General features: G+C 38.0%; 2 protein-coding genes across 7 annotated transcripts; both read right to left on the bottom strand.

Moving 5' to 3' along the window:
• Positions 1-749: 749 nt before the first annotated feature.
• On the bottom strand, positions 750-8,122 carry znf410 (zinc finger protein 410). 3 transcript variants are annotated; one of them, XM_053614127.1, is made up of 12 exons: positions 8,035-8,122; positions 7,272-7,388; positions 7,140-7,191; positions 6,896-7,028; positions 6,514-6,684; positions 5,649-5,840; positions 5,338-5,497; positions 4,765-4,946; positions 4,212-4,301; positions 1,303-1,422; positions 978-1,094; positions 750-886 (listed from the first exon to the last, which is right to left on the bottom strand). In XM_053614127.1, exons 3-12 carry the CDS (start codon positions 7,170-7,172, stop codon positions 786-788), a joined length of 1,299 nt encoding a protein of 432 aa, XP_053470102.1. In that variant the 5' UTR covers positions 7,173-7,191; positions 7,272-7,388; positions 8,035-8,122; the 3' UTR covers positions 750-785. The 3 variants fall into 3 exon arrangements, with proteins under 3 accessions (XP_053470102.1, XP_053470104.1, XP_053470103.1); XM_053614129.1 differs by lacking the exon at positions 750-886 and having other exon boundaries at positions 982-1,114; XM_053614128.1 differs by lacking the exon at positions 750-886 and having other exon boundaries at positions 984-1,176.
• A 2,454-nt stretch (positions 8,123-10,576) lies between these two features.
• cipcb (CLOCK-interacting pacemaker b) lies at positions 10,577-18,980 on the bottom strand. Of its 4 annotated transcripts, none has more exons than XM_053614130.1 (4): positions 17,945-18,980; positions 17,334-17,495; positions 17,023-17,198; positions 10,577-16,243 (listed from the first exon to the last, which is right to left on the bottom strand). In XM_053614130.1, exons 2-4 carry the CDS (start codon positions 17,440-17,442, stop codon positions 15,395-15,397), a joined length of 1,134 nt encoding a protein of 377 aa, XP_053470105.1. In that variant the 5' UTR covers positions 17,443-17,495; positions 17,945-18,980; the 3' UTR covers positions 10,577-15,394. The 4 variants fall into 4 exon arrangements, with proteins under 4 accessions (XP_053470105.1, XP_053470106.1, XP_053470107.1 ...); XM_053614131.1 differs by having other exon boundaries at positions 18,627-18,980; XM_053614132.1 differs by having other exon boundaries at positions 18,692-18,980.
• Between the last annotated feature and the right edge of the window lie 2,558 nt (positions 18,981-21,538).

The raw sequence follows: 21,538 nt of genomic DNA, 5'->3' as shown, positions 1-21,538 counted from the left end.
TCCTTTACAGTATTAAATTGTGGACTCTCTGTACAGACAGCTCTGCATCTTACCGAGCATGGGCACATAAAGATTCTGCACGGAAGACAGTTGCACTTACACAGGGGGAAAACGTCTGACAGATGTGTTGTAGCCAAAACTCATTGGCAATTCAACACTCCTCTCAGTCAAGCAGCAGAACTTATGATATTTGTAGCAAAATAATTCATGTTTTGTTTTTTTCCAAATCACTGTTGTTTATACACAGTGAATTTCCAATGCCACACAAACATGTTTAACATTTTCTGAAACATCTAAAAGACTTAGTAATCATGAAGGCATTTGCACCACTAAATGCCACAAAAATGGCAAATTCTCCAGATGAATCCAAAACACAAGGACACAAAACATACCTGATAATATGCAAGTGATTCTGATGGATATCTTATGACTTAATTCATTAGTTGTTAGAGTGTCTTTGGGATCTCTCTGGTTGCTGATGTTTGGGTTTTTCAGTGATTATGCTTGTCTTGTGTTACAAAAGTAATACATCTTTAATGCATCTAAACAGTTGTGTCTATACTGAGTTAACCCAGTGTAACAACAGGAAGAAACATTTGCTTCACCTTCTAGAACAGTAACTGCATTTCATCATCACACCTTATCTGTGCTTCTGAAGGTCATTAAAACAGGTGACCAAAATACAGCTTTCGCACTTTTTTCTTGACCACAAAGTAGATGAGTTCATAAAATAATGTCATGTACATGAATGCAATTCTTAATAATTATTTTATTTACAAATTCTACTAGAGCAATGCCACCACATCCTCCCCATAACCGTGAGCTCCAGCTGTTATGTTGACCAAGTCATGTGATGGAGACAGAACCACTATGGGTTCTGCAGGACCTGCAGCACAAAAAGACAACGCTCATAGGTAACGGTTATGTTATGACACTACAGGAAGGCAGTGTATAGAGACAGACAGTGTAGTGCGTACCTTGTGCCCTCAGCATTGCATGATGAAGATTAACTGGCTCCACAGTCGTCATAGTTACCATGGAGTCAGTGGCAGCACCATCAGCTTCTAGCAAGCTGCTATGAGTTAGCGCCTCGCCTGTCAATCACAACCCAGAACTACATCTGATAAAGTGAAAAGATCTCCAGCCTAACATTTCTTTTCCTCTTCTGTGATTCACCTGCACTCAAGCAAATTATCGATGTGTAGCAAATATGTGTAGCAGATATCCGTAATAGCCTGGTGTAACTGCTGTGAAAGACTACAGATTCAATAGTAATCATATTACACAGTCATATCTTGTTACCTGTTTCTCTGCTTTCAGACATGAGGGTGTCCTCTCCGTGTCGCTTCCTCATGTGGACGTTTCTGCTGCCGCTCTGAGAGAACATCTTCCCACATATGGAGCACTGGTGGGGCTTCTCCCCTGATAATGCAACAAACAATGTTATTAATCAAATTGGCATGTGAGCGGACTATGCTACGCTGGTATCATGTGTAGTCAGACCAGGTTTAACCTGGAGCTTTATGTTCTTTAATTCAATAACATGATGCTGTGTAAAGGCCTGTCCTGAACACATATGAACTACCCATACCTGTCTGTTTCTCAGCACAAAATAGTACCTGAAATTGTTCTTTGGAGGTTGTGGAATGTTGAGTGGAGATGGGCACAGAAGTCACAAAAACTCATTTTCATTGACTTGAAATACATAAAACATGTTATGTATACAGTGTTGTGAAAAAGAATCTGAGTAAACACACAATGCAGTTTTTATTTATTTATTAAAGCAAAAAAAAGTTAACACCCATGTGGAAAAACAACTTGCCCCCTTAAACTCAAAATCTGGTTGTGCCACCTTTAGCAGCAATAACTGCAACCAAACGCTTCCGATAACTGGAGATCAGTCTTTTACTTACTTCTAGGACTAGGATTTACTCCTATGCTTTGGATCGTTGTCTTGCGCATAATCCAGTTGCACTTGAGTTTCAGCTTACAGACTGAAGCCCAGATATTCTCCTTTAGGATTTTCTGGTAGAGAGCAAATTTCATGTTTCCCTCAATTATTGCTTCCCCACACCATCACACTTCCAGCACCATGCTTGACTGTAGCTATGATGTTCTTTTTGTGGAATTCGGTGTTTGGTTTACACCAGATGTAAAGGGACTCCAGTCTTCCAAACAGTTCCACTTTCAGCTCATCAGTCCACAGAACATTCGCCCAAAAGGTTTGAGGATCATCAAGGTGTGTTTTGGCAAAATTCAGACGAGTCTTAATGTTCTTCTGGGTTAGCAGTGGTTTTCACCTCGCCACTCTTCCATGGATGCCATTTTTGCCCCGTGTCTTTCTGATGGTGGAGTCATGAACCTTTAGTGATGTAAGAGAGGCCTGTAGTTCCTTTGATGTTGTCCTTGGCTCTTTTGTGACTTCCTGGATGAGTCGTTGCCGGGATCTTGGAGGAATTTTTGAGTTTCAGCCACTTCTGGGAAGGTTCACTACTGTGCCGAGTTTTTCCATTTGGAAATAATGACTCTCACTGTGGTCCTTTGGAGTCCAGAGCCTTTGAAATAGCTTTGTAACCCTTCCATACAGACGTATTTCAATCACCTTCTTCCTCATCATCTCTGGAATTTCTTTCAACTTTGGCATTGTGTGTTACTGCGTAAGACCGGTGTCTAATCCAGCTGAACCCCATGAAGAAATCAGGATGGGACAAATACTTTTTCCCAGCACTGTATATATTTATATATGTGTTTTTTTGTTAAAAATGTGTGTGAGTCACCTGTCTACCTAATAATAGAACAGTGAGTTTGTTCTAATGGAAGAGAGCAACGCAAACCTGTCTGGCAATACTTCAAAAGGTGCAATAGTTGATATTTTTTATTACTTACTGTACTAGTACAAATAACCTGGAAAATATATTTTAAAAAACAACAATCAATAACAAGAAATAATTGTTTCAACTTTGGCCTCAGAAGTGTATTATGTAGCTGAGAAAACCCGTTTAGAACGTATGCTACAGGCAAACTGCTTATTTATGTCTAAATGGGCCTCTTTTTTACAGACATTCCACAATGCCCCTTCACTCCACCCCCATGTCAATCTGTTCGGAAAGAAGAAACATGGCTGAGACCGGTAAACTCAATGCAACCACAGACTTTTACGGCAAGCAGAAAAACTGCTGTGCATTGACAAAACTTAATGCCAAAAAAAGGCAGTTTTCTAATTTACACAAGCTGAATTTTTCTCCTATTAACTTCAAGAGAAAAACAAGTAGAGTGCAACGCCAACACCATCGGCAGGGATGCCTCCGCCACAAACACATCAAGTCCTTCTTGTTACTAATTTGTAAGCCAGAAACACCCTTAAAATATACTTCAACCAGCAGAAAGCTATTGAAGAAAATTCTTAGCCATAAAACCGGCTTTGAGCTCCTGAACATGAACGTGTAAGTAACATCTCTGCATGACAAACAGGAAAGAAGCTATTGAAGAAAAACTAATCCAGATGACCTTACTGTGACCCTGATCCTGTTTGGTCAATTCCAAAATATAATCATTTCATCTGCTGAGCATAAAGATATTCCACCATAAATTGTACAAACATTCAACCTCTCGTTCTTGGGATATTGCGCTAATGAAAATCTCAAATGGACAGACTGACAAACTCTTGTGAGGTAATGACTGTTTATAGTTGCTATAATATATGTGATAACGGGAACTAACTTGCTTTACATACGAGCTGCAATATTAAATGCAACTATCAATAAATAAGGAGTATAATATGTCATTCTTTAATTAATAAAGAACTTGCTTGAGGTAAAAGGAATAAAACACTTTTAGATGTGCTGTTATTGGAAAATAATCAACTTTGGTGTGGTACTTTTTTTTTTATATTTTTTTATTCTTTACAAGGAAACTAGAGGGTAACCAAACACAGCACAAGTACAGCACTGTACAATAAAAAAGTGCTCTTAATAAAAAATGTGCACTTATGAACATGCAGCATATGTTTAGGGAAAAATGAAACAAGAAATATTAGAAGAGCATATGAGAAATAATTTTAGAGAAGAAAAAAAAGTAACACCAAAGCAAATATAATCACAGTTCAAATACAATGATACAAAACACAGGGTAATTTTTGTGTGTGTGTGTGTGTGTGTGTGTGTGTGTGTGTGCGTGTGTGCGTGTGTGCGTGTAATGAAATTTAAACTCACCAGAGTGAACCAGCATGTGTTTGCGGAGACTTGAGTACTCTGCAAAAGAACGGCCACAGTTGTCTACGTCACAAAGAAAGGGCTTCTCACCTGATACACATGGCAAGAGGAAGAGAAATCACATAACACGTGTTAATGTAAATGAATAAAAGTAGAAGATCACGTTGCAACAAAACTAAACAATTTACATAAAACCTATAAGGGATCAAACGATAAACTGGACCGGTAGATAAACACAGACTGGTAATATGGCCAAGTTAAAGTGAATGAAAGGAGTTTGAACTTGTTACATTTCGTGAAAGTTTATTGTTCTACTCCAATCATACACAAAATTGTTGTTAATCAAATGACATGATTAGCTTCCAGTGCTCGTTACAATAGTTTTTCTTCCCTTGTGTTTCTTGTACTTTATTTCACCCTATATTCCCTTTATATCACCGCTATAATCTGCTGACTTTTGAAAAAAAATTTAAATAAATAAAAAAATAAAAAATATTTTATTGTAGACAAACCAAGTTGTGAGGAATTTGATGTTTATAATGAAGATGCTTACCAGTATGTGTGCGTTTGTGGTTCTTCAGATTACCAGCAGTGGTAAACTTCTTGCCACAGTTCTTCTCGTTACAGATGAAGGGCTTCTCACCATTGTGTGTCCTCATGTGGACCTGCAATCTCTGAAGTACATAAAAGCTCTTCCCACAGCCCTCAGCGCCACAGCGGAAAGTGCGGTCATTCCTGAAGTGGAAGTGGAGACACACACACACACACACAAAGTATTATACACTCAATACAATCAGGTTAAAGCTCAACAGTCATTAGTGTAACAAAGCCCTGCATTGTTTGGATGAGAATAATAGGTGCAACAACACTTATTTATTGCACAGTGCTCACATACACTTCATTTTACACATCCTTGGCCATATTTTTAGCTTTTAAATCAGAATAAACCTACAAGGTCACAAACTGCAATCTCATAATCCACAAGCCTGTCTGCTTGAGTCAGTTTTGTAAGTTACACATGCACAAGCCTTGTACACCAGACTTGTCTTTAATTGCAATAAAGGGAAAAGTGTTTCAATTTAATTTTGGGCAGCTTTCAGTTCCTAAAACACCTTCCTTTTTCTACCTGTGTGTTTTCAGGTGGTATTTCAGATGAGCAGGGTAGGTAAAAGTCCGTTGGCAGTTCTCATAAGGACACCTGAGAATCTTCTCTGCAGACGCACGACTGTTTCGTGGCGGTGTCTCCTTTTTTGGCCCCTCTGACTGGCAGCTAAGAATATGGTCACCTGGACAAAGGGTTTATTATGAATTGTCATATGTGAATGAACTATATTGCAGGACAGTACTACCATGAAAATTCAATGCAAAACAAAAAAAGATCATTGTGACTCAGAACTAAAAGACTGCGATGAACTGTCTGAAGAAAGAGGACATTACTGTTGCTACTAGCCCTGGCTTCCTTTGCCAGCTCGGCCCGAGTGGCAGCAATCAAGCTGTCGTGGGCAAGCTCTTGCACCCTCAGGTACCATGGGGCACTTCCGTCTGTACACTCCCCTGCTGAAATTTCCTCTTCGGCCTCGTCCACATCATCCTGCACGAACACCAGGGGCTCTGTCGAGGCTGCCAGCCCTTCACACAAAGCAGGTGAAGACAGAGAGGAGGAACGTCATTTTCATAACTCTAATTCTTACTCTTAACACTTCATAATACAGAGAAGACGACAAAAACGGCAGCTAATAATTAGATCCTCCGGTGAGGGCCACGTACCAAACCGTATAGTACTGAACTAAACAGTATGTCTGTATATTAATGACCTCATTGCTATTATTGATATTAATTAGTGCATAGAATAGTGGTTTAGGGTGCAGCACTGAATTCTCTCAATGTTATTACAACTAACTGATTAATTTGCAGAGTGGAGAAGGACATAGCACAACACTCATAATGAATGTTTTTACACAGGTAGCATTCTACCAGACAGGGTGAAGCTCCCAAATCTTATGTCCAGCAGCTTTAAGGTCGAGTGCACGCTACAAGACTTCCAAAATCTCCAAATCGCTTGCAATCAGATGTTTGGTGTTATAGCGGCATGCACACTACATCGTAGTTCACAGACAGAAATCCCCATTGACGCTTGCCTGAGCCCCAAATCCTGCTCTCTCATGAAAATACTGCTCTCCAAGGACCAAGAAACCTCAGCCGTAAGTGACTGTCGAATATCAGAGTGACCCAAATTATTATTTACAAAGACAAACTGTGAAAACTATACACAAATTCAAACCCAGATAACATTTAATGACACCTTTGGCAAGGTTGAGTAAAACATATGAGGTGCTGTCTGGTTGCTGGAGGTCTTGCAGTATTGCAGTTGGGGTTGGTGTTGGAGAGTGAGACTGGAGCTGCACTACCAGGGGGCTTTGCTCTGGTCCAAACTCTGACAGCGATGGGGATGCTGCATGGCTAAGAGCACTCTCTAGACGTACACAATCAAGAGACATGGTTTCATTATGGTACTGTATGATACATTATGGTAAGAGCACTTTAGGGCACACAGAAGTAATATATAAAAGAAAACTAACTACGCAAACAAGTGGCACATACATAACATTCAGACATTAATATAACTAGAGAAGATACTCGTGACGACCTCTCTTAAACAATATAAAACATCTACCACTGCATACCTGGAAGGTCTAGCTGGCTGCATATGGAATTATCTGAAGAGGAAAGGAGAGGTAGACGCTGTGTTTTCGAATCCGATTCCTCCAATCCCTGACCCAAGGGTATGGAGGCGTTCTGCACAAACTCAACCAGCAGCTTTGCAAAGATGATAACATTGTTACGTCAGAAAGAGTGGCTTTCAAATATCATAGAAATGTCAGTTTAAACTTTGACAAAATAAAAACCTGGACTGTTGTGTTTCAGTACCTCAGGTTTGGAATCAAGCTCATCAGAAAGCATGGATTCAGTCTTGTTTGTTCTGTAGTGAGGAACACAGCAATTATAACCAAATCCAGTCGGATATGGAGTCACAGTTTATATCGACTTATGCAAACTTACCCGCTAAAGTGGACACGTGGACGACTGGATCAGAAATAGCAGATTATGCTCATCACATCACATCACATCACATCACATCACTGCTATCAAAGAGTTTTTGGTCAGTCGTCCAAAAGGCTAAAAGTGAGAAAGTAAAAACAAAACGATGAGAATTCCAATAGCCGTTAATAATAATTAACACAGTTCACTGGTGTGGTAAATCGTGTTTGGAAAGAAAAACACAATAAAACTGGGAATTTTTAGTGTTTGCAATTGTTAATTGTGAACCAGACAATCCTGATATTAAAGTTGTGTTTCACAGTTTATTTAGGAAACGACGACGACGACGACGACAGCGACAACAACAACAACAACAACAACAACAAAGTGAAGGAGGAAATGGTTCACACAGCTTTCTTCCTCCGGCCTCTGACACTTTGAGACACAAAACATGTATCCGGTTAGCTTAAAGTAACTGTCAGGTTTTACACCCACTTTCATTTATTAGTAGCGACCAAATAACTAGAATGAACTAAAGTGTATTAGTCAGACAGTGTTAAACATTACCACAAACTCAGGAAAACCCGCAGCTAGCTAGCTAAACTTTTGTCGGCGTTTTCTACATTGTAAGGAGCTAACTAGCTACCTGCTAGCTAGGTTAGATCCCCCCCCCCACATTGTTTAGTGTTATTACCAGTTCTATTATTTTTAAATCCAGATTATTCATAAACAATCCCTTGCATCTTGATAAAAATAAATTAATAAACATTTATAGAAACCATACCTCCATCCGTCATGTTAAACCAGAACACAACATCTCAAACAAAAAGCGGTAGCAACATGTACTTCCGGGTTGCGGTGTGAATAGTAATGAGTCGGCTTTTTAAGTGAACCTTGAGAATCGACTCACATGTGAACCGTTTTGGTTGATATAGTGTGGATCCATGCATACAAACTCAGGAAGTTTGGTTACACTTCTTACCCAGGTACTATACGAGCCGAGGACATACAAGTGGAGACACAACCAGTGCAGACTCCTGACTGGTTAAACACACTGGCACTGATTCATGTCTCAAACTGGAATTGTATCTACAAGCACAAAAGTCCTTAGTAGTAGGCTAGTGTAATGTCTGCCACAGTTTTTTTTTTACTTGTTCTTTATTTAGTCTTTTTTTTTCTTTCTGGGTTTGCAAGTTTTTTTTTTTATTTACAGGTTTTTTTTTTTTAGAGTATTTTAGTTATTTATTTTTTATAGCAATGATTTCTAATCGCTATGTAGCTTGATCTTACATTTCTTCGTTAAGATCCATGTAAAATCTGCCATCTCCTAACAGGACCAAATCCCCTTTATATATTGTTTGTGGTCTATTTAATGAGACCATTGGCAAGGTTGAGTAGAATATAATGAGGTGCTCTCTGGCTGCTGGAGGTCTTGCAGAATTGTGGGGTCAGAGTTGGAGAGTGAGACTGAGCTGCACTACCAGGGGAATTCGGTCGGACAGCAATGGGGATGTTGTCAGAGTTTAGAGGATGGGATACATAGCATATACCATAATGGAGCTGAAGGTTCCATGAACATTGCAGAAAGACCATTGAGATTCAGCTCCAGAAAATGCACAGCTGCTTGTATGTCGGTGTTAGCAAAATAAATAAATAAAATAATAAAAATTCAGCAGTTTTAAACAGACACTTTACTTTCAGTATCATGCCTCAGAGTATGAGAATCGTAAAACAGGTCTCTTAAAGCTGAATGATAGACTGGTGTGGTTCTGTATGGCTCAATTCAGAGCTTGTATCTATGGGCCACACCTATTAAAGCTGCACTGTTCTCTTCTCATGAAATTTGCACGAACGACCTGTGAGGCTCCCATATGGTACACCTTTACATCTCAGCCCCTCAGGTCCACTTACAGAAATTCTGCAAGTGTATTTAAAAGTTCTCACGAACGACCTATGAGGCTCCCATATGATGCACCTTTACATCTCAGCCACTCAGGTCCACTTACGGAAATACTACAAGTGTGTTTAAAAGTTTGAAGTGAAACTCTTCATGAGTCTCATTTTCTCGTTACGTCTCAGCAACGAGAGAGAAGCTGCTTTATGTTTTAAGCACCCTCTCGAGGCGTTCTGTGGTGGACATGGTGTATGTTAAATGAGAATGATTTTGTAAGAAGTATGATGGCCCTGAACATTTAGTCACCCCTACTTCTGTGCCAGTGGTGTATAGAACTTGCTCCACTACGTACCTGCACTTTCTATCTGAGGATAAAAAGGGTGATTGTATTTGGTGTTTGTAGATGGATCTGTGCATTGTATGTGCAACACAGGCTCCTTTCATGACATTTATGACTAATGCTCCCATATTACAGCTTGTTGCAGAAATTCCTGAGATAAGCCAAAGATTGCAATGAAAGAAAATGGTGCACACTCCAGCAAGAAGTTATAATGTTGTGTGGCCAGACCAAAAGCACCAAACTACTCACCCTAGCCAATGGGTGCTATGAAGTCTTGGAGAAGAAGGAACTCCTCCAGGTTCCACTGTTCCTGGGATAGGCCCCATATCTACTACAATTAACTCAAAGGAGATGGAATGGTTTTACAAGGTGATACTTTTTGCATTTTTATTTTAATAATTGGGGGTACAGCATCCCCATATATCCAGCCCTGTATATAAACAAGAATATTTGCAAATTAAAAATAAAAAAGTCATATAGGCTAATTTATAGTAAACAATTTAATAATGATGATGATTTCATGTTTTTACTATTGGTGAATTTAGTTGAAGTAAAACCTGTTGTCTTGTTTACTTGTTTTTTTTTTGTTTTGTTTTTTGTTTTTTTTTGCCTTAGAGGTATTTCATGTTGTAATAATTATTTTGTGCCTTTACATTTGCTTAAATTTATTTATTTTTTGCTGGAAATAGCAATTTGCAGAACATAACTTTACTGAACAAGACACCCCGTGAAACATTCTATCTTCCACCTGATGTAATCGAGTAAGCAAGCTAATTGTTTCAAAGCAACAATGCCTTTCCAAATCAAGAAACTGTTACTTACAGTTAATAACAGCAGCTACCTAAAAATATATTTTTAAATATACTTGCATGCACATGATTTTCCAAGAACACTTTGTTTTAAAATTTATGGGGATCATTTATGAATGCTGAAAAACATGTGCAATGAATGTTAATATTTAAATTAATCAAATGATGATTCTTTTGGACAGCCCAGCAGATATATGCTGCCCTGTGTACAGCTCACAGTCTGTGAGCTCCACATTTAAATAGAATATTTATGTTGCGTGATACTGTAAATAAAAATACTGTATGGTAGAAATATGGTTTTATTTAGATGCTCAGTGTTTGTATTCTGTTACATCTGAAGTACACATATTTATTTATATTACATTACGTTGCACCTTCTCATATCATTGCTATGCAATATCACTATCAGGCTTGGGTCATTGTTGGCACTATCATCAAGGTCCACCAGGAACCACAGGGTAATATAACTGCTAGCTTTTGCTAGGGGGATTTTCTGATGTTGCGGGTTCATTCTGTATAGCATCAAGATGATCAGCCGGTACATGTCAGAAAATGAAGGAAGTCCAAGTGATGAACTAGTCAGCAGAATAACCAAAAAAACTTCACAATCTACATGCAGTCAGTTATTAGGTCCCAAGTACCATAGTCATACCAGCACCTCCAATATATATTAAATATTTAACTAGAATATTGTTTGTGTAATGTTTTTAAATTACTATGGGGCTTTTTTTTCATGGCAAATAACATTATTTCACTAAAATCTTGTTTTAAATAATCTTGTACAAGTGCACAAAAAATTACTGATGCATTAGCACTACATTTTCACTAAGGTCCTCTCTCACACACTACTATTATTTAGAAAATATAAATTTGCACGTTTTTGAGGGATCTGTCTCTTCTACTAGTATACAGACGCCTCCAAAAGTATTGGAATGGCAAGGCCAATTCTTTTGTTTTTGCTATACACTGAAGACATTTGGGTCTGAAATCAAAAATTGTTGCATTTTTCTTTTGTGATGATTTTCCAGGCTTGTACTGCAGCTTCCCAGGAGGAGTTCTCTCTTCAGTCTCCTGTTCAGGAGGTGAAATACTGCTCAACTGGGTTAAGGTCTGGTGATTGACTCGGCCAGTCTAAAACCTTCCACCTTTTCCTCCTGATAAAGACCTTTGTTGTATTGACAGTGTGTTCTGAGTCTTTGTCTTGCTGCATGATAAAGTTCCTCCCAATTAATTTGGATGCATTTCTCTGTAAATTGGCAGACAGAATGTTCCTGTACACTTCTGAATTATTTCTGCTTACATCATCAATAAAGATTAGTGAGCCTGTTCCAGAAGCAGCCATGCAAGCCCAAGCCACGACACTACCTCCACCATGTTTTACAGATGAGCTTGTATGTTTTGGATCATGAACAGATCCTTTCTTACTCCACACTTTGGCCTTTCCATCACTTTGGTAGAGGTTCATCTTGGTTCCAGAACTTTTGTGGCTCGTCTCTGTATTTGCTGATGAGTGGTCTGCATCTTGTGGTATGGCCTCTATATTTCTGCTCTCAAATTCTTCTTTCGAATGGCGAATTGTGATACCTTCACCCCTGCCCTGTAAAGGTTGTTGGTGACATCACAAACTATTGTTTTTGGGTTTTTCTTCATAGCTCTCACAATGTTTCTGTCATCAACTGCTGTTGTTTTCCTTGGCCAACTGGTTTGATGTCTGGTTGTTAGTACACCAGTGGTTTATTTCTTTGTCAGTTCTACTGGCTATATCCAATGCTTGTGTGCAGTTGCTCTGATTGTTTTTCCCTCTTTTCACAGTTTCAAATTCATCTTTTGATCTCAATCTAAAAATGACTTCCTTGAATAGCATAAAAAGAAAAAAGAAAAAAAAGAATTGGCCTTGTCAGATACTTTCAGATAGAACTGTATGAGTGCCAAATAATTGGATTGTACTTTCCCAGATACTATAATGGAAGACTATAAAAATGTCAAAATGTCTATTGGTCTTACATCAAATATGGAATGTCCTCAACTATACAGTCAATTGTTTAAAAACAAACAAACAACAACAACAAAACAAAGAATGAAAATAACTGGAAAAAAAGAAAATGCAGCTGTCCATATATAATAATTTTGCAGTTTGCACATATTTGTAAATACTTTAAAAGAACAGCAATGATAACCATTTTAAAAATTGCATATATGTGCAAGATAGGTATACAAAATGAATTATATGTGTATGATTATTCAAAAAGGAGGCATTTTGTTTTTACAAGCAGAAAACAGTGCTCTAGTGTTTGTTACGCACTCTCCTAAAATCAATCACGTGTTCTGTCTTCGAGATCTAGCCATGACTCACTGATTAGGACAGTTATGTCTCCCAAGAACACGGTAACAACGTTAATAACAGAAACATACATTCACTATGGAAACTTCCATGGTTTAAGGTTAAGAGGCACAGCTGATGTGCAAAAATAAAAAGATATTGATGCAGCATTTGAAGCTGACAGGCTTTAAAAAGGAAGATGAGTAAATAAGATATAGTAGCTAAATCTAAAGATCAAAGCAAGAGCCACAAGAACAGTAACAGTAACACAAAACTCACAGAACAGAGTGACAATGAGATGTACTTTTACATGACCTTTGTCTGAAAGCAATGCTAAATACCATACTTAAAGGCAGGAGTATGCTGCTACAGTTAATGTGAAATTCACAGACTAGAATTTTTTTTAATTTCGAAAATATTCGAAAAGAAAACGTCACAGTTACAAACTAGTGGTCAACTTTTAGCTGCCTCAAAACAAAATCTTGAGTATCACTTCTGACATTTCGTTTTTTTTGCCAACAAAGATTGGCCTGACAGAGGCGCAACATTAACTCCAGTGAAGTTTCAAAAAGGCCAAGATCGCTGCTGTTAGTCCTTACTAGTTCCAAACAATCATTTTTCTATGAAAAAAAAATATCTGCCAGTACACTTCCATTATACAATTGGAATAAAAACAAGGCAGATAGCATAACAATTGCATTCCAGTGTTTATGCACAGCCTAATCTTAGAGATTGAATTATAACAAGATCTATAGATCCAAACGGACAGTCTAGGAGCAAGCTACTTATACAGTGACAACTGCCTGGATAATATCCACCTGGCTGTGAAATTCTTTCCTACAATTTTGCGTGACTATAAAAAAGGCCAAAAGACTGTCGGTATATAGGTTACATGCTAACACCTGTACTGTGATTCACAGAAATCATCTTATATTTTCCAAACATTTGAATAGATTTCAGACTTAGATCTTTTTTATAATGATGCTGAGACTAAATCCAACAAAACATTCTATCAAATTAATACATTTCAGTACAAGACTCCTGCGAACTGAATTAAAAATAATAATAATAAAAAATAATAATAAAATAAAATAAAGTCTTCCATATAGGGGCAACTCATCGGTTTACTGGTTTAAGCATCTTTCTGTATATTAGTGTAAATCAGTGCAAGAGCTTCATAACTGTAGGAGAGAAATATGTTAGAGAAGCTATGTTTTGAACATGTTCTTTCATGTGTGACAGACATTAAGTTCTCAAAACAATTCACATCCATGTAACACCAGTTGCTTAAGAGGTTTTCAAAATAAGCCACAGAGACATTCTGGTTAATGCCTCGGTTACAAAACAATTCATGAACATTTTAGGGGAAACTGTTTGGGACACCAAATTGTATGTTAATATTAAAAGAACATTTTGACTGTATTATCACACAATACACTTATTGCAAGTGGCCAATCAACCAAAACGCCATTCGTGGACATTAGACGAGACGTGCTGGCAACCGTATTTACCAGTGGAAAGGTTAAGGCAACTGGTTTTACAATTTAGGATTCAGCTAACAGGCTCTCATACCTGCCTTAGTTATTTAAAAGATACTTGAGGAAAGTGATCTGATCAAACCAATGAAAAGCAATAATGATACCAATTTGTGAGATCTTCGGTTTGGCTGATTAACAATGCATGTCTCTGATACATAACTGCTCCTCCTGGGTATTTATAAAACGAGTAATGCTACTAAATCTTAGTACATAGGTAACATAGGTAAAAGAAGCACAGCAGAGAAGTGCTGCAAAAGTTACATCTGAAGAGTCCATCCTACAGGCACAGAATCATTTCAGCACTGAGCAGATCTTCTAAACATTGTGGTGCCATACGACTACAAAAGTAGGATTACTAAATACCTTTTTGTACTATCGCTAAGGTTATTCTGTCACATGCCTCTATAAAGCATTAACGCACCAGCCTGCTTTGTCTGCTGATAATGTGAATGTTTTTTTATCCGTATCCTTGTTTTCATATTGACGGTTAGTTCTGTTTTAAATCATGCTATTCAGCAGTCCGTACGCATATTCACAATGTTGCTAATACTATGGTAACTTCACAATCTAGCTATATTACTGAGGCAAAAAATTAAAGCTGTCATAAATGCTTCGAAAACTGACTGCAGATCAGATTTATGAAGATCATCTTTCATTTGTACGGCCTTTACCAAGGTCAGACATATCCATTCATCTTATGTGGTCGTGGTTCTATCAAACTGAATTTCATTATTGAATCAAAGTTCTCATTTATCTACAGTAACGGCTCTATCATGGTCACGGTGGCTCCAGAGCCTACCCTACGAACACCTGGAGTGAGGCAGGAATACCCCCTGGATAGGATGTCATCGAATTGCACATAATTCACATTTAGGGGTCATTTCAATTAGCCAATCCACCTATCGGCATGTTTTTGGAGGTGGAAAGAAACTGGAGAACTCGGAGGAAACTCTCACAGACACGGACAGAATAGTGTGAAACTCTACACAAACAGTAACCAGAACTCGGGACTGAACCAGGGACCTTGGAGCCATGAGCGCCCTGCTGTACCTGTTCTTCCGTTTGCCTGGAGCAAAGGTACCACAGAGCTCACCACTACGAACAGCTTAACATATATTGTTTTTCTTTATCCACAATATTTCAGGCGTTGGAAGTTCTCAAACTTAGAAACATTCCACCATAATGAAACGAATGCTCAAGACTGGTAAAATTTACACAACCTGTTTCAAAAAGTTCAAGTGTCCTACTTCAAATGATCCATTTGTGTCTCTGACCCAGTATTCACAGTCTTCTCCTTCTCACTTTCTTCCAGCATACTCATCTGTAATTTGCTCCAGATACACAAGTCTCCTGTCTGTAGGGCCTCCATAAAGAGGTTTGTGTGCTCACGGAGTTGGTCCAGCTCAACCTGTGTGCGCCGGTTCTGTCGTATCAGCTCTTTAGTGCGCAGTGTGATGTCCAGCAGGCCGGATTTACTTAGAATATTGTAGGTGTTGCAGAAACGCTTCCTCTTGTCATTGCTGTCAGAGTCACTGTTCTGGCAGATGCCATCTTTAATGTCAGCCTGTGGTTGGGTCTGTAATGTCTTGGCGTGCATTTCTGTGGGTTCTGTCGTGGGCTCCAGCCTTCCAGCAGTGGGCTTTTCCACACCAGGACAACTGGCAGTGTTAGAATCAGTAAGTGGAGTATGGGGCTGAGGTGATGCTGGATGATGCCTGGTTGGTGTAATGTGGTTCGGCGTGAAGGAGACGGAAGAGGAACTGGTTTGTACAGCTTGCTGCTTGTCTCCATCAGGAGCATCCCAACAGCTGGAAGACGAACTGGAACTCTTCACTGATGCAGTGACCTTGGAGCTGCTGCTACTAGTGCAGCTACTACGTGGGCTGTCCCCCGGGTGAGGGGCTATTTTGGGATAGGATTTCAGGATGGGAAGGTACTTCTTATGCTTACGACGCTTACTGGGTGGTCCTTTTGGCTCTGAAGCAGTTCTCTGCGAGATTACCGGTTGGAGGAAGACTACTTGGGGTTGCTGTACAACCTCAACAGCTGGACTGAAGCCCCAAGGCTTTGCAGAGGGAGGATTATCACCAGGCTGTCAATACATTCATACAAACAAAAACCAATGAGATCAAAGCATGATGGATGATCCAGAGCTGGATATCAAGAAACTAAATAAGTTATCTGAGTGAATGTAGGCCTGCAATTTGCTGTCTGGTGACAGACACACATGCAGCATAATTTCTCTTGACACATCAATTTTAGTGGCCAAGCCCACTAGAGCTACACATCTGGGTGATTTGACGTTTCTCATAACATAATCACACATAAAATTAGCTTTTATATAGACTATAATCTTGCATATGTTAAATGTTTGTGTGAATTATTAAGCACCAAAAAATGCTTGATTTTGCTGCAGCTTTTTTTTTCAAAATTTACGACGCAATTTGCAGAGTTTTTTGTGCTTTTTTTTGCTGAAAACTACACAAACTGGCGAAATTGCAACTGCACAAAATAACCGCACGGTCTTTCAGAGTGATGCTTGTTGGTAAATGAGACCTTTTAGCTGTACTTATGTTATGTGAATCAAAGCGGGTTTTGGCTGAATGTGCGTTGTGATGACATCACATGACGTGTCTTGGCCCAAATCTGCGGTAATTTAGAAAAAAGCTCCTGTGAATATTGCAGCGTTTCCTTGATTTGTTTTCCTTTTCATTTTATTTATTTTTTCTTCAAAAGTGCACATCTTATTTATCCTAATTCCATACGTACTTCAAATAAATCGTATCGTTTATCCGAATTCCATACTTACTTCAAATAAAACATTTTTCAAGGTGGTTGAGGGACCGTGTTCCTTGCAAATGTTGATTTTACCTGTTTGAGAAGCACATTATTCATGATGATCATGGGTGACAGACTTTGGAAAGATCCTCCAATGACAGCCAGCTGAGAAGTCTGGGACCTGGAACCCGACACCGCTTGCAACATCGCTCGTGCTGCATCATCTGTGTCTGCTTGGTCAACTACACTCAGATACTCAGAACTAGCATCTACAAAAAAAAAGGGGGAAATTTTCAAAACAAAACAAAAAAGCCCCCACATGCACACGCACACACACACACCCAAGAAACAGAAATATATTCATACTCTGACACCAGAAAGACACTATTTTTTATAACACAAACCTGAGAAGCCAGAATCCCTTTCCGAATCAGGTTTGGACTTCTCTGTTCTCTTTGCTTTAGATTTGGCCATAGTCGCTACAAGTCCGTCATCGTTCATCTTCATGCTCATACTGACTTCACCTCTGATCTGCTCACACCGCGCTCACACGGCCACAAAAAGGGCTGAGAAAAGTCACACAGTAACTATTACAAATCATCAAAACTTTTCCTGATAAGGAAAGCACTTTATTTTTATTCTCAAGTTTGTTAAAAAGCATCATACGGCTATAACAAATAATTAAATACTTTTATTTTGTAACGCAAGGATTACGAGACTTTGTAACAATTGTAGCACATACTGCAATCTTTATGACCAGATTAGACTAAAGCAGTAGTAGAAAGAATATTGCAAGCTTTCATCACTGAAAATGATATCAGGTGTATTAGAAAGCTACAAGGACAAGGTAGTCAGTAACACCGGCACATTCATGTACAATGCTGAACACATTAGTAGCTTGTATCCCAGCATATTTCATCCATAATTTACACCATTAAATGTTGAAGAACAAGAAGAACTGTGTAATCTATAACAACCAACAGTATGATGACAGTTATATTGGACAATGACTGACCTGCTGCATTCATTTCACCTCTGTAGAAAAGTCTAAGATTCAGATAATTCCTTTGGTATTTGATTTCTTATTTCACACGATTTTCCTCCACCTTTAGTTATTTATTAGGAAATAACACTTGGGTTTTGTTACAACAACTCTCCGTTCCTGTTACCGAGCTTAAAAAGTAGTAAATAAAAGGAGGAGAGAGTCGGGGTTGTTGAGTAAAATGTTAAAATAACCTTAATCACACGGGGGCAATGGGCTCTGTTCAGATAAAGGGATTACTCAAGTTAGCTAGCTACAGCTTAGCAGCTAGCTCTGGAGCTAGTTTGACATTTAGCTGTCTACGTTTTTAGATCATCGTGTAACAGTGGAGAGAAAAAAAACGTACATTGATTACATTCACTTAATATATTTCTCACTTATATACTCATATGTAAATATTATCAGGCGGGTTACGTTATATGGTAGCCTACCGTTAGCAAGCTAGCAATGCTATTTACAACAGTCGGCTAGCGAGCTAACAGGTTTCCAAACTAGCATTCTGTAGATTAGATTAGATTAGATTAGATTAGATTAGATTAGAGAGCTCTGCGGCTGTGTTCAGATCAGAACATAACTATAGAGTAACAAAGAATAAACAGGTGACACAATGTCTAAAATGTACCAAAAGGGAGAAGGTCTGTGTAGCCAAGCCTACCTTGCGGTGTGTGTGTGTGTGTGTGTGTGTGTGTGTGTAGTCTCGCCCGTGTTGCTACTACACACCTCAGCAACAGTCCACGGTACTGTACACGAGACAACAGCCGCCTACCTAGGGCCGTTGCTCCCCGGAGTGTGTGTCGTCTCGCCCGTGTTGCTACTACACACCTCAGCAACAGTCCACGGTACTGTACACGAGACAACAGCCGCCTACGTAGGGCCGTTGCTCCCCGGACACACAAACACACACACACACATGCATACATACACACACACATGCATACATACACATACACATGCATACATACACATGCATACACACACACACACACACACACACACACACACATACATACATGCATACACACACAGCTCTGCACATATGGCAAGCGGAATTAGCATATAAAATTTTGGCTTGACTATCCATAATTATATTTTAGATAGGTACAATTGTACTTCGAATTGTAATTATGATTTGACTAGTCAGAATGATCATTAGAGATATCTTTAATTATGATTTGACTATTCAGAATGATCATTACAGATATCTTTAATTATGATTTAACTAGTCAGAATGATCATTACAGATATCTTTAATTATGATTTGACTATTCAGAATGATCATTAGCGATATCTTTAATTATGATTTGACTAGTCAGAATGATCATTAGAGATATCTTTAATTATGATTTGACTAGTCAGAATGATCATTAGAGATATTTTTAATTGTGATTTGACTAGTCAGAATGATCATTAGAGATATCTTTAATTATAATTCGACTAGTCAGAAATCTGATTGGAGATATCTGTAAATACATTTTGACTAGTCAAAATTCCATTTAAGAGATCTGACATAGATATCGTAATACAGACACAAAGGTAATTAGAGATATCTCTCATTCAGGTTTGACTAGTCAAAATGATGTTTTCAGATATGAGCTCATATTTACATCATCAGTGGATTAGAACTAAGGAACATTGAGACTAACACTGAACTCTATCACTTTCCTGTATGCTTAGAAGAACATCTGGAATAAGCAACATTTACTGAAATCTCACCTCTGTAAAATAAGGAAAATGATGGGTGTTTCTGAATTTTAGCAAGTCTCACCATGTCAGCTATTACACACATTTTTAAAAACCTTTTGATGTGAAACGTCCATCATACGTCATGTGTAAGTTATTATAATGTAATGATAACATATTACAGTAAGATAATGAATATAAACCTGTGATTTGCCTTTCTATAACTGTCATACCTGCTGTTATAGAAAATCAAAATCTTCTGACTAATCAGACTCGAGCATTCAGCAGCACCGTGGTATAGGTGTATTTAATAGTTTTAAATAATCTTTTAGGAAGCTTCTTTATTTTGGTTTTAAATGGCATTAGAGAAGCACACTACACAGGGAGTGAAGAACAAACTCCATCATAAAGACAGGGTTATAAATGACTTAATTTCTCTCTGATCTGAATTGAGTTTTGTGCAAGTACAATTTGCTTTGTAATGAAGTGAGTGGGATGTGGAAATCATGGCTGCTGCTGTTAAAAACCTTTTGGCCTCTTGGAGTCGCTGTTTCTCTGATATTTTTAATGCGCATAAGAATATACTGGAGTGATACAAAATGTGGACTGTAAACATACAAATGAATTTTTTATGGGTTGATGAACTTGACGTGTTTGGCACTTTTCAATGGCGTTTTCTCTATTCAAAGAACTTGTAGATTAGTATTTCTTCAAGCTTTATTCTATCCTGATTTAATAACATTATGTAGGCCCATAGTTTGATGCACTGCCATTCTTTTCTCAGATTAATAGGCATATTTAATTGGGTGTATATGTTTGAATTTGCCTTAATTTTTGTCCAAACTGCACTAATTGATTGTTTAGAAAAAGAGAGACAGGCTAAGCAACTAGGTGATTTGAATACACAACTTAGATATCTATAAAGTAATTATAAACATATATAAAAATATCTATTCGATATCTATAAAGTAATTAGTCAGAATGTTAATTCAAGATATGTCTATTGAGATTTGTCCCAGTCAGAATGACATTTGCAGATCTCTATAAATAAAGATTGCCCTAGCCATTTGAGATATCTATAATTACATTATAGATGTCTTTAAATAAGATTCGACTAATAATAAACTTAAATTAAAGATATATATAATTAAGTTTGGACTAGACATAAATAAAATTCAAGATATCTACAATTGCATTTTTACTAGTTATATATTAATTTCAGATCTCTAAAATGTATTTTTGGTTATCTTTAATGATGAGGAATTTAAGATATCTTAAATTTGAATTATGACTATTCAAAAACCAAATACAGATATCTCGAATTACATTTTGTATTAGTGAGAATACAATTAGAGATATCTATAATTAGAATTATACATAGTACAAAATGAATGATGGTTATCTTTAATTACAATTTCTACTAGTCATAACTCATTTGTAGATACCAGAAAATATTTTCCAATGGAAGTATATGACTAGTCAAAATAGCATTGTAGATATCTTCAGTGTATATTATGACTAGTCATAATTATGTTGTAGATAGCTTTAATGTCAATTATGACGAGTCAATTATGCAGAATAGATATCTGGAACTGATATTTTGACTAGTCTATAAATTTTTATTTATTTATTTTTGTAGGGAGGGGCGTCTCTGACCATAACGCTACATGCGCCCACGTCACTAGCTTTCCCCGCCCATTACATCTCGTCCTGCTTTCCTATTGGTCAATGCCACAGATGTTCAGCTAAAAAACGTGACAGCTCAACGAATTCGACCTATCACGTCCATGGGTGCTTCTCATTTCTTATTTGTGCATCCTCGTTTCCTTTCCTCCTTTCCTTTCCTCGCATCTTATCTCCATCCCGTTAGGATGCGATGCAATCGTC

Source organism: Ictalurus furcatus, chromosome 25 (assembly GCF_023375685.1).
Source record: "Ictalurus furcatus strain D&B chromosome 25, Billie_1.0, whole genome shotgun sequence".
Lineage (NCBI taxonomy): Eukaryota > Metazoa > Chordata > Actinopteri > Siluriformes > Ictaluridae > Ictalurus > Ictalurus furcatus.
The sequence above is the reverse complement of the archived record's forward strand: the minus strand, read 5'-3'. Positions and strand labels throughout refer to the sequence as shown.

Excerpts from the sequence above, each read along its gene's own strand:
- cipcb (XM_053614130.1), bottom strand. The coding sequence starts at position 17,442 with ATGAGCATGAAGATGAACGATGACGGACTTGTAGCGACTATGGCCAAA. Across the intron at positions 17,199-17,333 it reads AAGGGATTCTGGCTTCTCAG|ATGCTAGTTCTGAGTATCTG; the intron begins GTTTGTGTTATA and ends TTTTTTTTGTAG. Across the intron at positions 16,244-17,022 it reads ATAATGTGCTTCTCAAACAG|CCTGGTGATAATCCTCCCTC; the intron begins GTAAAATCAACA and ends ATGTATTGACAG.
- znf410 (XM_053614127.1), bottom strand. The coding sequence starts at position 7,172 with ATGCTTTCTGATGAGCTTGATTCCAAACCTGAG. Across the intron at positions 7,029-7,139 it reads AGCTTGATTCCAAACCTGAG|CTGCTGGTTGAGTTTGTGCA; the intron begins GTACTGAAACAC and ends ATCTTTGCAAAG. Across the intron at positions 5,841-6,513 it reads TTTACTCAACCTTGCCAAAG|GGCTGGCAGCCTCGACAGAG; the intron begins GTGTCATTAAAT and ends CTTTGTGTGAAG.